This window comes from Arctopsyche grandis, chromosome 3 (genome assembly GCF_051622035.1).
Source record: "Arctopsyche grandis isolate Sample6627 chromosome 3, ASM5162203v2, whole genome shotgun sequence".
Lineage (NCBI taxonomy): Eukaryota > Metazoa > Arthropoda > Insecta > Trichoptera > Hydropsychidae > Arctopsyche > Arctopsyche grandis.
The window spans coordinates 36,168,440-36,186,759 of NC_135357.1; the positions used below are offsets into that span (position 1 = coordinate 36,168,440).

At 34.7% G+C, this 18,320-nt stretch overlaps 1 protein-coding gene across 1 annotated transcript in view; it reads left to right on the forward strand.

Moving 5' to 3' along the window:
* LOC143909322 (sodium-dependent noradrenaline transporter-like) overlaps positions 1-18,320 on the forward strand; it is a 64,780-nt gene that overhangs the window by 30,138 nt on the left and 16,322 nt on the right. The window contains exons 2-3 of the mRNA XM_077427244.1: positions 320-474; positions 2,984-3,448. Of these exons, the coding sequence (XP_077283370.1) occupies positions 381-474; positions 2,984-3,448 (559 nt within the window). The 5' untranslated portion in view covers positions 320-380. The remainder of the gene's footprint in view (positions 1-319; positions 475-2,983; positions 3,449-18,320) is intronic.

Below are 18,320 nucleotides of genomic sequence, written 5' to 3' on the forward strand. Positions count from 1 at the left end.
TCTAAAGTCGATGACTTAAAGCAGACAAATTAAATATAAAATTTTGATACGGTATTAAAAAAAATTCAAACCCCTATTTGTACAGTGATTGAACAAAGCCATACACGAAAAATCCGCACACAGAAATGAATACCAAAGAAGTGAGAAACTGATCAATGGGCATATACATACATACGTATATTTAAAAGCATATTTAATTTAATTTATGTACATATGTTTTTCCCATTTATCGTGAAAACTTCAATGGGGAATGTAAAGACTTAGACGGTTATGGTCAAATTTTAAAAACTTTGATAATAAAATGTTTTTTTTTTTTTAGAATGGATTCATCAAAGGATTCGTACTAAGCACCGAGGACAATCATCATTAATTGACGCACCATGGAGTTGGGCATCATGGGAAACGCCATAGGAGACTCCGCCCCCGCAAGGGCTGAGAGGGGACCCCCTGCCCTGGCCGAGACTATTCAATTAGGTAACAAAACTAATTATACGAAAGTATACTACGTAATGCAATTGACAGGTGTCATATACATACATACATGAGAAAAAAAGAACATCAAAATGTCATTTTGATTAATTAATTATCATCATTGTGTTGTGACATCGTTTTCAATTAACCATATCATCTAACATTGACAAACTATGACACTACTGCAACGCAGCATTCTGGTTAAAGAGAAACATTGACATAATTAATTAACCCTTTCGATGGCTGCAAATAGACTTTTAACATATATGTTTGTACATATATACAAGAATAAAATACTTATATAAATAGTGGCTATACAAAGTTAAGCTGTCAAATTGCTACTGAAAATAAATTTCATTTTTACTTACATATGTAATAAATTGAATATACACACATACATATAAATTTAAAAAAATGCGCCATTAATCAATGATAAAGGTTTATTACTTTATCTATGTATGTATATAAATTCGAACTCGAATATAATAACTATTGATAATTCTAAAATTGTTTTTTTTTTTTTTAATTTCTATACTTGTTGATGCACTCGCACATACATAGCCAGCAGTTTGGCTTAATGGTAGCGTATACATATATTTAGCACCACTGAGGTCAAAGGTTCGAGTCCTCGCCAAATCTGCTGGTGAGATTTGGGGGTTTTGTGACTCCAAATCGATCATTTCTCTATAAGAGTTTGCCAATTTTATCTGATCATTGCTGAAACGGTTCCTGATAATTGGTATTAGATCTATTCCTGTTGTCACAAAAAATCTGCCTGTGTATAATTTGTAATAATAATTTGATATCTCTATAGACATCTCTATAATTTCGTATTTATTATATGGATAAAAATTGTACACAAAAAAATCTAAAAATAACCCATAGATATCTCTATGATTATTATTTCTGATTAATTGTTATATGCTATATATTCTGATTGTATATGTATTACTGTATTTCTGATTTCTGATTGTTTATGTATTCTGTATTTCGTTAACGTACACCCGTCGCATTGGAGCGATCTGTAATGACGAGTGTATATTGATTTGTAACAATAAAATAAAAATAAAATAAAATACAAATATACATCCATACAAACATACATACATACGTCCCACCCGCTTTAATATATTTTATTACTAGTACGTAAGCAGGTGCATGCATTTGATAAAAAGTAAATATCATTTTAAAAACTGCGCACTGTCGGTGTAACATTTGTGCGAAAAATTTGCGTGACGAAATAACCATTCGATCATGTTAATTTCTACAATTTAAATAGAATTTTGGGCGCGAAAAGGTTAAGCTGCGCGTATTTTATACGCAATTGAAATGACACGCGCGTTTTCACTCACATATGTGAGTTTAAAATATTCGCGATATTAAAAACTTAAAATAGACAGTTCGACACTTACGTTCAGGGGTCGAAAACCTCTTTTCAAACAGCGATATGTTACCATTTCGAATTAAACAGTGCATATTCCACCGTGGCATGTCGCTAACGCCCACCCTTATTAAGCCCTTATTAATCTACCGTGCTAAATTCGGTTTCGTGACGAACGTGATAACGAATTTATATTGGCGTGAAACCTACTCTAATCAACACTTTCTAGGAGATAAGTTCTCGCATTGGCGGCTGCTTATCAAGTTCAATGTGCTTGATTCTCTAGAAATGGGTCAATGTCAAAAGTGGTTCTACCATAAAACCTAAGGGCCGGGCCGCACCGTGCAACCTTGTCGGCCGACTAGTTGCGCGACACGAAAAAATGTATGGAAATGTGTGCGACAAACAAGTTGACGGGTGTGGCATGTCCCATCTACCTGCATGCATTGGTCTGGTCGCCCTCAACCAAGTCGCTCGCAAGTCGCACGGTGCAGCCCGGCCCTAACACGACAAATCCACACAGAAAAATGCTTTAAGAGGGCTGGTCATCAGCGCCTTGTCCATACAAACGTATTACACTTCTCCCTTCCTCAATTATGGCACTAATTATTTTTTAATATGCTATGGATATCTACCATTGGCATGTTTCTATATTTTTATTTTTTTGATTACTTATTTTTTATAGGAGCTAGGAGCCACCAAACATCTAAAAAATCGCCTCGTTTTTACAGCCATGAAAAGAGTCCAGTATGCTAACTTAACGGTTGATTTTTAAAAAAATACGAAGACAGACATAGAAAATATCTTTCTCATACTGATGATGATTTTTTTTTTTAATTGGTCCAGTTACGGAGGAGAAAACTGGAGAATACGAAATCTCGATTTTGTCGATTTAAAATAGATATTATCTGGTTGAGGTGCAACTGTCGCATTCAATATACATATTGATGATATATTTTGTCGCATTCACTCAATATATACATATATCGAAGAAAGGAACGGCAGCAAAATTAAGGTTTCGGGTATCCAGCCCTCTTCAGTGCTCATTTGGTGTGCGGAATTTTCGATCACCAAATGGTGCTTCTGTACGTAAAAAGTTTAAGTTCTCCGATTAAGTACTTATTGTTTCAGGTGTTCGCGAGAATGGTGAGGGTGCTGAAGACACGTGTTCTCTGATTGAGCCTCCCTCGGTGGTCTTTCACGATGCGAGAATGGACTCTGGAGCTTCGTCCTTCGAAATTCCATCACCAGCTTCGACCACCGTCAACCGTAATCGTCCCAAAGAACCTCCACCGGTGTCTCCAAGAAGTGTCACGGCCAAGTTCAATCCCACGACCAACGCAACCAAAGTGGTGTTAACTTCGGAAGTCAAAGAGGCCAGACCCAAATTGAGTCTTATGTCGGGATTCTTCGACGGCCTGCACGGCGAGGACAAGAAGGAGAAGCAGCCTAGCCAGGAGTCGGTGACGTCGAAGACTCCTGGAAAGGTAATGGCTGCCAGTCACAGCACTCCTGGTGGATGCAGTCAAGGATCGACCTCAACGCCAGGACTAGATGATGGATATGGATCGTCAAACAGCTCACCGTACAGTTCAGGTTTGTTAACCTTCTTCTACTATTTATATTATAAAAAGACCTATAGGGCGGGTGATAGGTTTCGACTTATTTCCAGCCTATGGAAACACTGTTTGTGTTTGTAAGAGGATCGTTTATTTATGTTCAGTTGTTACAATGGTAATTGTATGTACGAAGAAGTTGAGCTTCGGAGAAGCGAGCTGGCTGAACTCCAGAGGTTCACTTTGGCGTTTGGAGCTGGTGCTTCGCGTTATATAGTACATATACATTGTGGCTCGATGCGTGCCGTGTGCAGATGTCTTTGTCTTCAGATCAAGTGTCGTAGTTGCATGATGACATCACGTCTGGATTTCGTTCGTTTTACTCTTTCTGATGAACTCTTTCTTCTGGAATAGTCAAAGGGGACGTTGCCCTCGAGTAGCGAGGTTAATTCCAGGAGTGATTAGTTCTGGGTCATTGGTTTATATACATTTGTCTTTGTCTTCAGGGCACATGTTGTAGTTGCATGATGACATCACTGTTGGATTTCTTTCGTTTTACGATCGAGCGATGAACTCTTTCTTCTGGAATAGTCAAAGGGGACGTTGCCCTCGAGTTCTGCATGTTTGTGCAGGAGCGATGATGTTGCCATCGTAAGACTTATGTATTGTTGTAAAATATTTGAGATCACTGGTTTTGATTCGGAATAGCACAAGTTGTGCTATATTCCTATAGATCTATGAAAATCTACTGTTTCCAGTAAACTTTGGGCTAAGGAGCCTTCATACAACCTTTCACCAGCTCTATCAATACTACAATACCTAATGCCTAAAAAATGATGTTGCTTTGTTTATTGTCTGCTATGCAAATCTACAATTTTCGAATTAGAACGAAGTGTCGAATACTTAAACTTGGTGGCAAAAGGTGGAAGAAATTGACAATAAGTTTCAATTTAGGGAATGGGAATGCAAAAATGCTTGTTAAAATGGTTTTTCTAAGAAATTAACAATAGTGTCCTAGTCCCCATCCTAAGTCTATTCACAAGTAATGAAAAAGGGGAGAGAATTTATATAATAACTAGTGGTGCTACCCGGCTTCGCTCGGTTCTACTTTTGACGATCTCTTCTGTTTTAGCACGGATATAATAAAAGTAACTTAAAATGGAAATGCAGTCTAGTAGAGAGAATACCGGCGAACCATGAAAAAATCTTCATTTGTTTCTTTATTCAATTTATTTGAATCGAAAAAAAATAATATTATTTAACAACCGACCAATCACAAACGTCTTTGACCGATCCAGCCAATCAGAAACGACTTAGACGACAGCCAATCAGAAATGACTTTGACGACAGCCAATCAGAAACGAATTACAGACGCCGTTTCGGTTTTATATACATATAAGAATATAATAGTATTTTTTTTTAAATATTACATTATTTAATGTATTGAAAATTGTTACATAGTTTACATTTCAAGCTTCACGAAGTATCGAATTTAATTAAAATACTTAATGTCTATGACATGCGTGTTTTTTTTGGGTCTTTCAGTTGTTACATCGTTGTAAGAGGGCCAAAGACTAAAAGCAATAAAGGTAAACTTACCTTTTGACCTAAGAAACCTTTGTAGTGAATCTTTTGCTCAAGATGCTCTTTTGTGTGCTTGTACGAAATAATATTGTATATTACATAAAAGTATTTCAATGACGCTCTTAAATATATAGTATGGCATTGGTGGGTTACAATTACAATGAGATTCGTTTAGTGAGAAAATGGTGCAAGTTCAAAGAAAATAACATATCGTTCATATAAAGATTACATTCTTAGAGTATGTTTACACGAACAGTGTTTACGATAGTTTTGTAACAGATTCGTGAATGAGCTCCTGTAATATCTGGGTTCGTGTCTCAGCGCCTTGCGTGTTCATGTTTTCCGCGCGCTTTGTATCTTAATATGGACGGGCTATTATGAGTCTTTTATACTAATCGTTTGCTTGCTGTAAATACACCATTTGCATTAGAGTTATTCCGTAAGATGTCAGCGCGAAACCACCTAGATTTTTAGACTGACTATAAGTGTTCAAATATGGAGGCCAAATAAATCCTTATACCAATTTATATGTCAGCGAAAACGTTTCGTCTTCAATTTAACCAAAATCGATCTTACGACTTCTCTTTATGTGATATTTTATGATTTTGGTTAGCTCGAATCTTTACATGTCAAAAATTGACGTACATATGTTGAATTATTTATTTTTTACAATGTCGCCATAGTGACATTACAGATTAGCTCCAGGTCGTCACTATGGCTAATTTATTACAAGACATTGAAAACTCATAATTAACGAGACATCTAAATACATAATTATTACATACATACACATGTAAATCGAAACAATACCTGACATCTAAGGTCAGATATTACAAACATACGATCAATAACATTTTTCATGTAACAATACGAATTTTTACATGCGATAAACAACCACAGAGACATCTATGGTGAGAAATCTGGCGAAACCTGAGATATAACAATAACTCAAGGTTTCAAGAACCGTTTCAATGAAAATCAGAAAAATTGGCAAATTCTGATAAGAAACGATCGACCTCGAAAAACCAAGGTCTGGCCAACAACGAGAATCTTAGTGGGAATCGAACCCGTGACATTAAGCACGACAGAATTCAATATATAATAATTTAATATATGTATAATATCACTATTCTGTGTGTCTATATGTGTATATTTGTAAGATAACGCTCGCCGTACTATAATTGTCGTTTTGATTTAACATACATATGTACGTCACAGCTAAACCACTGCCAACGAAATGTACGAATATAATATCGAAAGAAAAAACTTCTATATATGTATACTGCTATTTACTACCAATTGAAGTATCTGAGCATTTAGCGCTATCTATTGAAAATTTATTTAATTAATTCATTTTTCTATTGTTTGTATATATCGGTAGGTAGGTAATTTTTAACTTTTTTTTTCATATTAAATTAAATCTATTTAAAATGTATTTGAAAAAAATACGATTGCGTGTGGATTGTATTTTTTGTTTGGTTTGGCCAACAACGAAACTCTTAGTGGGAATCGAACCCGTGACATCAAGCAAAAAATAATTCAATACTCACCACTAGACTAGTTATCTATATATGTACATATGTGTCAGAAATTTCACTCCACATGATGCAAGTAGTGATGCCAAATTGAAAATTCGAGTTCATTGCAATTTATAAATTTTAGCATGGTTTCTAGAAATTGCTCTCATGGTTGCCAATCACAAATGCGACCCAAGTGTATGGCTCGCGAACCCATCGACTTGATTTGGCTGGTAATGATACTTCAGGTTATCACTTCTATAATTTGATCTTTGTAGGACCAATTTCATCTTGTCGCGTCGCTCCACTTACCACTCGGCCTAATCCACCGTACCTATAATAAATGCTCCGCTCACAAATCCCTGCGTGTAGGCGTTATCCTAATGACGCACAAGTTGTGACATTTGGCAAACATTTTTATCCAATGTTTATTATATATGTATATGTATGTACGTATTATATAATAGATATGTATCCGGAGAGTGAAAAGTCCGTCGAGAGTGTATTTTCTTCCGGTCAATTTAAACGGATCAATCACGGTCGACGTGGAAGGCACACACCGGAAGTCGAAGGATACCATGGAAGGCTTTCAATGCGGGAAGGAAATGGCCTTTTTATGTCGAATACTCAATACACGTCGCGAACGTAAAATTTCACGCGCGGAAAATCGCGACAATTAGTCGACAGATTTAAACGACACGTTTCCCTGTGTATAGAATGTTGCCTTTTGTTTGAGTTTTCAGCGTATTTTCGAAACTCGTCGAAGAAACAACGCCAAGTTCTCGTTGTTTTGTTTGCTATGTTCCGCTCATAAGATTATGATACACAATGTGACGCAAAATCCAGGGGTTTGCGAACTTTTTCAGACATGGAACCCGTCCGCAAAATGAAATCTAAAGGCGGAGCCTGAACGAAGCATGTGCCGGAATCGTCCTTTTTAAAAGATGGTCTATTGTAGTCACTTTTTCCATGCACAATAGAAGCATCTTTGATGGCGGTCAGGTTATACATGATGGAAAAAAATGCGATATTTTTCAGTACAAACGTGATTTGAAATATCGAAAAAGCAAAGCTTTGTAAATTAACACTGTTCGACACGAAAAATGGTTGAGAGACGAGATATGACTTTTCTTATAGATCTATGCCCAGTAAACACGAATCTGGTAATAAACAATGTTGATTGGCTCGAGATTCGGAGATATATGTGTTTTTTAAATCGCGCGATTTTTCTATATCTTGATGTTGTTCGGTCGATGTCTCAAAATCTGTCAATGTCCTGTTCAAAATGAATATTGGAATCTATAGTCGGGAATTTTATCTTTCATCTGTAGTACTTTTCAGCTTTCAAATCTCTCTAAGTAGTTGTCCAGTTCAAATCAAAAGTCAAAATTACGTATTTTCATTTGGGAATTTTTCCCACCGTTAATACTATTTTATATTGAGTATTTTCTATTGAAACATGTTTATTGGGATAGTGTTCTGGCCACACTATTTTTTGTTTTCGTTTAAAAAGGTTAATTGGAAGTGTGCTGAATTTTACATCGGTAAAATTTCGAGCTTAAAACTCGTATTAGTATTTACTCGTATTTACACGAATCTGAATTGAATTAATAGGGATAATATATTAAATTGTCTTTATATGAGAATTAAATAAAATTCCACAAAATTCTATTTATAACTGGCTTACCTCGATAAAATAAATGATTTATAAAATTATAAACAGTCTTGTTTAAAATTTTATAAATGCATTCAAGAAAATGAATTCGTTTTTTCATAAATAAGCGTCCATGATTCTTAAATATTCGTTTTAAATAATTAAAATATTTAAAAATATGTTTTTGGAAAAAATGTCCTGGTTTTGAATTTGGAAAAAATGTTCACCTCATACTTGTACATACTTGCCTCTTTAGTTAAAGTATATTTAATTTGTATTCTGCATTGTGTTCACACACACACGCTAATAAAACAGACAGCTTGCTCGCTGAATAATATAGGACTATTTATTTAAAAAAAATATATTTAAAAGCAAGGATAAAATTTAAATAATTTTATTAAAAGAAAAATGTGACTGGGAATCGATACTGAAAAAAATCAGTGAAAATCTCGGATTATCTCACAAACACAATGCTTAATCTTTTGATCCTTCAGCATAAAAGATAAATTAAAAATATTACGTTTATTAGCTTAATGAAAGGTGACCGTTTTACATGATTGAAGTTTGTTTAATTTTTCGAAACATTTGGATTATTAAAAACGTTAATGAAAATAAAAAAAATCATCCCATCCCTTGATTCTGCCAGGACAGATACCCAAAAAACCAGTACGAATGGTAACCTGATTAAAATAATTCAATATTATACAATACAATTTAAAATTGAAAGCTTCGTCGTAAAATATTTTAGTTGCTGAAGTTTAAAGTAATTGATTACTCATAATTAAATATGACACAGAATCTTTGAGCAAACCCTTATATGAAGTTGATTTCAGAATTCATTCGTACAAAATTAATAATTATTCGAATTATCTTTTATGGGCTCGCATTTCGACGAGAATAATAATTAAACCTCTCCTGCCCCCCCCCTCTCATTCCTTGATTTTCTATCCCGAAAAAAAAAACAACATAATGACATTTCGCTACTATGCGATTGTCACGTTCATTTCGGTAATGGCACAAAACGGCTATATTAAAATTTGATCGCGTAATGTCTCTATGGTCTAAGAACGACACGCAAAACATAATTCGGTCCGATAATGATCGTCCATTTTGTTTTTTTCAATTTTGGTCGCCATTTTATTATACATACGTATATATATATATATATATATATATATATATATATATATATATATATATATATATATATATATATATATATATATATATGTAGGAAGGTGCGATTTTCAATTATTGCCGGACCGTAAAAACAGATGCGTTTTTATTATTATGTTTATACAGATAAATTTCATTTACGAATGAATTGGAGAGCTTCGCGTAATTGATCGGCCCACTCTTGTTCTCCATATATGTATATGTATATAAATGACATAACTATTCCAAAAAACACACATTGTCACATTGCCCTATATGTATATGATACCGGTTGCTTCATAAGTAGCAAAAAACCAGACACTATTCTTAAAAATCTTGAATTTGCAATTAAAACAATGACGGAACACTTCACTAAGTGGAAAATTCAAATTAATCAAACCAAAACAGACGCCATATTCCTAAGCATAAGCCAAGTTCAGATCTGAAAATCCCCTCTGGAGAATGTCTGAAATGGCAGTCAGTAATAAAATATTTAGGATTAACGTTCGATAAAATAATGATATGGGCACCTCAAATTGAGACAGCGAAATGCAAGGCGATGCGGGGTATATCCTCAATATGCCCAATAATCAACTCAAAATAAAATAAAATTATATCGCGCGTTACCATTATTAACCTATGCTTCACCTGTATGGAATAACGCCTCGAATACCAACCTTTCCAAGCTCCAATTAATACAAAATAAATCCCTAATAATAATTTATAATACATCCATATATACTAACTTGAAAAAACTGCACGCCATATATAATATTCCGTTTGTTACAGACATTACAAACAAACTAACCAGTAGATTCAATGACAGAATCACTAATAACCATACTAACACACTTGTGAAGAGTCTCGGTGATTACAACAAAATGTCTATACCCTTCAGGTATATACACAGATTACCTAAACACAATTTGCTTTAGGTCATCGACTTTAGAGAGTCTTTAATTAATATTATGTATAAGATGTATTATGAACATTTATAAGGATTGTAAATAGGTTTTTGAGCTCTTTTTCCTATTATGCTTTAGATTAACATTAGAATAATATAATACTATGATTACTAACCAAATTAAATTAAATTGTAAAATAGAAAATGATCAGTAGATCAGTAGCTATTAAAATAGATATAAGATGTATTGTGAACATAATTTCGTAATAATAAAAAGCATTTAAAAATCAAAATCAAAAACGTAATTGATCAATTTCAACTGTTTGCTGTGCTGTTCAAAATGAGTACAATTTTCTCTATGAAGAAGTACCTACAATCGATATTTTATGTAGTACTAATACGTTGAATTAAATCACACCCTGTAACTTGTTGGATGGCCGTGTTTCAGTGGATTCTTAAAGTTCAAATATTCAAATCTGTTTTTTCATCAGTTTCCTATATACCTACATATTATATTTCGAGTTGAAGGAAGTGATTATTACGTATGGCAAATTTCCGCTGTCGGTTTGTTTCGGCATGGATGGATCGATCGTCTCTATATATTTATTTCCGCAGCAACCTCGTCGATGGTTTCAGATTTCCCATCGAATGACTTATGTACATACATACATACATATACACACATGCATATGTACATATGTATGTAAATCTACCTCAATATCTAGAGAATCGCTGACTAGAATTACTATTGTCACCACTCACTGTTGTCGCTTAAATCCTGAATTTTCTACTAGAGTATTAAAGTACTCATAATTATTATTTATACACCTTTTAAGGGTTCCCGGAAAGATGCACTAAATTGCACTGAATAGTAGCGCAGTTTCGAGAAGTGCTAATTTTCAAAAGCGCTCAAAAAAAAAAAGGTTAGCACCCTCGGATGGTAATTGGATTATTCGTCACATTGCGGTGGTCACAAAGACAATTTTTGCCATGAAAATCGCGAATACACAATATTTGGCACTCAAGTTCTCGTTAGTATGATAGTTATCGTTAGTATGATGAACTTTTCGGCTGCCAGATGTTTTAGTGACTTTGTGACGAGTGCTTTGTGACCAGTAATCACCGATCCCCCTCGGATAACATACATAACTATCCCTGGACGCTTTTTTGTGGAATTCAATTGCGTTAGTTCTCTTTGAGCATCTTTGAAAGTTTGAATGTCTCGAGAGTGCAACTATCTCGAGTGCATTTTTCCGGTCACCCTTTTTAAGCTACCCTAATTTTATAAAGTTTATTTTTTACTTTTATTTCGTTTTGGAAATGAAAACAAAATACAAGCAATCAAATTATGTATTGGAAAACATGACATAATGCAACTATTGTATGTTGATTAATTGATATGTTAACCGAGTAAACGCATACATATGTAGATGTAGAAGTAAATTTTCGAACCCAGAAGAGTGCATGTATGTTTAACCCTTTGAATGCTGAACAACGCCGATCAGCGTTTTGTTAACAAGTCCATGGGCCTGAAAAACGCCGAAAGGCGTTGTATTTTGAGCATGCACAAAGTAAATAAGAATACTACCCGCTAAGCCTTTCCAGGTAGCATTGAAAAAAACTGCATTGAACATGGGTCGTGTAATCCATGTCATTCATTTGTCAACGTTTATAAACACTGGTTTATACCGGAATTTCTGAATTTATAACCATAGCAGAATTTCCCGATGGAAATCTCTTGCTGCTGAGTATTTTAGATTGTGGCTTGGCATTAAGATTGTGAGCATTACATTTTAACAACAATGAAGAAGATGGAACTAGTTTTGGAAAAATACATTCATTATTTAGACTTTTTTTTGTTTATTTTATATTGTTGCAAGATATATTTTAGAGAGTCTAAACACCTTTATAAAGCTCGAAATCCTCGGCGGTAGTGATCTAGGGTTTGTTTGGATTAGCTACAATTTTTATACCTGCTTTCTATTGGATTTCTAAATAATTCTAGTTGGAAATGTTGGCAAAATTTTCAGCATGGTGAGCTTTCCACAGAAAAGACGTCAGGACTAGTTGGTATGCTGCGTAACGCCTCGATCAAACTACAGTTCGTGTAATAAAACGCTAAACGAGTCTCATTGGTCTGTGCCACGTGTCCTCCCTTCACGAATTAAATCCTACATACGTTTATTTATTTTTTACATATATACATATACCAGGAAGGCCTTTCAGGTAGCCGCAATGCGCCTTCCTGGCCAATTACAAACATTGCGTCATTTTTTTTTATTATTATACAAGTCGCTGAATTACGAGACACTGAAAAACTTAACGAGACATCTATGAATTGTACATCAATTTTATTTTACATTAATCAATCTCAAATAGTGGTGACATAGTAGGTAGGAAGGATATTTAGCCAATTTTACCGGGAACCGTTTCAACAATGAAATCAGAGAAAATTGGCAAACTCTGATAGGAAACGATCGACCTGGAGTCAAAAATATCCAGATCTGACCAGCAGCACTACAGATATACTTTTCAATCTTTTCAATCGAGGTCAGCTCATGGGATCGAACCCGACGCCTCTCGACGCTAAGGGCCGGGCCGCACCGGGCAACTTTGTCGGCCGACTAGTTGCGCGACACAAAAAAATGCATGGAAATGTGTGCGAAAAACAAGTTGACGGGTGTGGCATGTGCCATCCACCTGCATGCATTGGTCTGCTCGCCCTCAACCAAGTCGCTCGCAAGTCGCACGGTGCGGCCCGGCCCTAAGCAGAAGCTTAACGACCGAGCTATGCTGCTGGCTGGTTTATGAACATTTCCATTAGTACGCAGCGAAAAAGTCAAATTTTGAATTAAATTAAAATATATTTTAACTTGATGTCAATAAATTGAGGCGACTTTATATAATTTTAATTTACTTTAAGTGACATCTCCCATGACTCCCGAAAAACGCGTAGACATAGTTAGTCGTGAACCATGCTGTATAAGCGGGCAATACGAAAGCCTCGCCTTTAAATTTCCTCGCGAACGACTCAATTATGCGAGCAAACTATTCGCAAAACTCTACCCCCACTGTCGAAAGACAAACTTTAAAGCTTTTAACCAGGGGTCATTTTTCTTCGTGAAGACGAGCCGTTTAGTTGAGCCTTATTAGGCGAGGGTGACCAAGCCATCGATAGGCATTGTTTCTACGCGTTCTGATTTTTAAACTAATTTTAATGGGTTCTTTGAAAAAAATCCTCGATATTTCTTTTTATTAAAAACATTTTCCAGAGTTTTCTCTTGTACGTGTGTACAATCAAATTCGCGACTAGCCTGAGTGAAAGACGATTTTAGGGGGTGGCCAAATACGACAAAAATATTATATAATATGTACATATTTATAGTCTCGGGTAACGAAGCAGGTATACATAGATTGGTCTCGTTTACATTCATCTTTGTTCTTCGATATTTAGCATTTTTTAACGCTAACTGAGGGTATTAGTCATCGATTTTTGGAAATATTTAGTGTCCATTTTGCTATTGACGTTGGCGAAAAATTGTGCATTTTTCATTTTAGTATTTTTTTCGTCAACTCGTCTATTCTCCCATTATTTTATATTTAGTTCATACAAATTTTAATCTATTAATATATTTCCACAATTGATTAAAAGTAAAATTTCCACTTAAAAATAAATTCTCCTGCAACACGCTCTAAATTAATGGCAATAAGAATAATTTGCTTGCTTAAATAATTGTTCGTATACAAATTAACGTTATAATTAGACTTAGGCTAAAAGCGCAGTTGCTTTTCGCACAAAAAATGGTTGACTACCGTTAATTTATTGGAAAAACCATGCTTTTTTGCTGTCTTGCTTTGAACACCAATGAAGCAGTATATTGTTATTTGAAATAGAAACCGCATATAGCCGCCCTTTAGTTATATAGTAATATTGTATGAGATTTAGATACATTTTTAGATATATTTCCCGCTAGTATACATATATGTATAAACGGAAAGGATGATGTGCATATGTTCATATGTATGTATGTGGGTATGTGGTGAGTGTATCAACAAGTACATATGCATGGAGATATCAAAAAACAAATTTTAGAATTATCAAAAGTTATGATATCATTTTTTAATCCGATGGCGAATTCGGCTCCGACTTCGATTTCAATTTCAGTTAAGATTACGATTACGACAATTTTTGTTTTGTTATTATTATTATGCATATATATATATATATATATATATATATATATATATATATATATATATATATATATATATATATATACATATATATGATGATGATGATGATATATATATATATATATATATATATATATATATATATATACATATATATATATATATATATATATATATATATATATATATATATATATATATATATATATATATATATATATATATATATACTTTATTTTAATTCATATATCAATTCCTTTTCCGAAACCACTCGTTCGAAATATCAACGGGCACAACATTGGTATATTATATTCAAAACTCCTAGGGGCGGCCCTGATTACAATATATGTACATACATACATAAATCCATAGACACAATCGTGTACTTTACAAACGAGGATATCAAACTTTCGCTTCGTTGAACAACGACCGAGGATCACTCGTAAAATATAATGTGCCTTCGATATTTTATGCAAGTGCCCTAGTGCTTATGTATGTATGTATGTACATACATATAGGAAAATATATTTTAATACATGTGTGTAAATAAACAGTGTCAATTTTGTGACTGTAAGCCCGTGTACAAGTACCCCGTTATCCAAAAGTTTCTTGGTTTGCGGAGTTTCTCGATAGCAAGTTTCACTTAGATCGTGCACACCAAATTTTTACAAGGCTTTTCTTATTAATTTTGATTTATTTCATTCTAAGCCTGGAGAAGAGTGTTGGGTTTCTACTAAAAGTAAATAAATTTTGGATGAATTGACACGTGATATTTAGAGTTTATGAGACAGACGTTCAATTGTATCCGTAACGTGTCAAGTCTTCTAACTCATTAACTCCGTTGTACGACACTAATTTTTACGACGTGATTAATTTTAATTACAACACGCCTTTTCAATGTTTGTCCAACTGAGACGATGGCAAAAGTATCAGCACATACAAGATTCGACAGTACAATGCCTAACGGAGACGACGTTGAGGAAAAATAATTTACAAGACAACATTGAATGTTGAAAAATTGAAAATCCACAACTTCGTGCGAAATGTATTAAATCGATACACGCTTTACATTTCCGACAGAATGCACTTTCAATATAGACGAAAGCATTATTCTATTGTAGAACGACAAATAACACTGTTCGACAAATGACGACTTTTTTTTTGGTTCAGAGACGACATATGACTTTTCTTATAGATCTATGCCCAGTGAACACGAATCTGGTGATAAAAAATGTTGATTGACGCGAGATTCGGAGATATATGTGTTTTTCAAATCACGCGATTTTTCTATATCTTGGTGTTGTTCGGTCAATGTCTCAAAATCTTTCAATTTCCTGTTCAAAATGAATATTGGAATCTATAGTCGGGTATTTTATCTTTCATCTGCAGTACTTTTCAGCTTTCAAATCTTTAAGTAGTTGTCGAGTACAAATCAAAAGTCAAAAGTACGTATTTTCATTTGGGATTTTTTTCCACTGTTAATACTATTTTATATTGAGTATTTTATATTGAAACATGTTTATTGGGATAGTGTTCTGGCCACACTATTTTTTTTCGTTTAAAAGGGTTAATTGGAAGTGTGGTGAATTTTAAATCGGTAAAATTGCGAGCTAAAAGCTCGTACTAGTATTTACACGAATCTGAATTGAATTAATTGGGATAATATATTAAATTGTCTTTATATGAGAATTAAATAAAATTCCACTTAGAAAAATCATATTTCGACTATTCTTGTGGATTATTAACAAAAATTCTATATTGATAACTGGCTTACCTCGATAAAATTAACGAATTTTTAAACATTTTTCATGTCAAACAGTGTAATTTACAAGACAATATTGAATGTTGAAAAATTGAAAATCCACAACTTTGAGCGAAATGTATTTAAATCGATACACGCTTTACATTTCCGAGAGAATGCACTTTCAATATAGACGAAAGCATTATTCTATTGTCGAACGACAAATAATAGATCATATCCGACGCTAGTCAATAAAAGATCATGTCATGGGGGGGGGGGAGGGAGGGCCTATGACCTAAGTGAGAACATCCACCACCCTCCTCCCCTTCTTCGATAGAGCGGCATTGCACCTCAGGGGCGTGCGGACCCCCGTGGCATTCAGGAATGCGGCCCTGTTCGTCTCACGCGCCCCCAAGGAATCTCATTTCATCCGATGCCACCCTCAAAGACTTTATTAAAAAGGGACTCGCGTTTGGGGGGGAGGGGTGTTCACCTGTTCTACCTCACCTCCCCCCACTTTGAGGTTAGTCGAATAATTATCGTTAATTGGATTCTCATCTCGTCTGCGTTGAAATGTCCACGTCTATACTTGCATACCTTGAATCTATTAGCACTGTGCTTAAGAGATTGCATAGGTACTTAATCTTCAGTTCAAAAACGTACAATCCTTTCAAAACGAATGGAAATATTTTAGAAACCAATGCAAAATCTGTACAGGTGTACAGTTTAATAAGGCAAGATTCGGAACTTATCGAATCTTGCCTTATTAAACTCGCCTGAAAGATCCAACTCAATTTTAATAATTACCATTTTAATAATTGCATCTGTGCACATCGAAAAGTTACCCGTCATCTGATATGCAATCTATCATTCGAGAAGACGAGAATTGCATTTAAAGCAGCCGTCCGTTAAGAGGGCTGTACACCCGAAACCTTAATTTTGCTACCGTTCCTGTCTTCGATATATATATTGAGTGTATGTATATATTGAGTGAATGCGACAGTTGCGCTTTGACCAGATAAAACGTGTTTTAAATTGACAAAATCGAGGGTTCATATTCTACTATTTTCTCCTCCAAAACTGGACCAATTTTTAAAAAAATTTCATCATCGGTATGAGAAAGATATTTTCTGTGCATCTATTGGCGTATTTTTTTAAAAATCGGCCGTTAAATAACCACGCTAGACTCTTTTCGTGGGTGTAAAAAAGAGGCGATTTTATAGATGTTTGGCGGCTCCTAGCTCCTAAAAAAAATAATTAATTAAAAAAAATAAAACGATAGATGCACCCCAATGGTGGATACCCATAGCATATTAAAAAATAATTTCTCTAGTGCCATAATTGAGGTAGGGAGAAGTATAGTACGTTTGTATGGACAAGGCGGTGCTGTCCAGCCCTCTTAATCTGTCGTTCAATTTGTCTGGCGATTTTAGAGCGGATGCACCGTATCCTCTAAATAGTTATACCGTAAACTTATTGAAAGAATTTCATTTTTTAAGTGGGATACCCACCGAGTGTGGATTCGTTATTGGCGGTCGGTTTTTTTTTTATATGTATATTCTTGTTATGATTTTCTCCAAAGCTATGGCCCTACAAATAGCACAAACTCCGAGAACTTTTGATAACTCTATACACATATAACAAGTTTATTATTTGCCTATTCCTCTTGTTCTCTTTACACTAAAGCCACAATAAGTCGTTAATTTTCCATATCACATGTCCCTTCTTCAAATTCACCTCCATTACAATTCAATTATTCACATTAACCAACCATTCATTTTTTTCCATAAAGGAATATGCAGATCTCCAGAACATGCATATATATAATGTATACATATATGTAGGTACATACTTCGGCTTTATATAGACGCAAATGCGACCTTGATGTGCACAATCAGCAAATGGCACCTTAAGGCTTAAGGGGAATACCCTAGATGTGGCAGTCAGTCAGTACCTCGTACCTCATCCCCTTCATACCTGACTCGCATATATCGAAAGTGATGTGGAATGAAAGGGGGTGGTATAAATCGAAATACGCCGAGCTAGCGATATCTCCGAATATGCTTTTCAATTTATTTGATCATGTTTATGGTCCGTCGGATCGGGCCTCGACCCCGATACAGATTTTCGAAACCGACATTAATTTCTCTCTATGCGTATGTA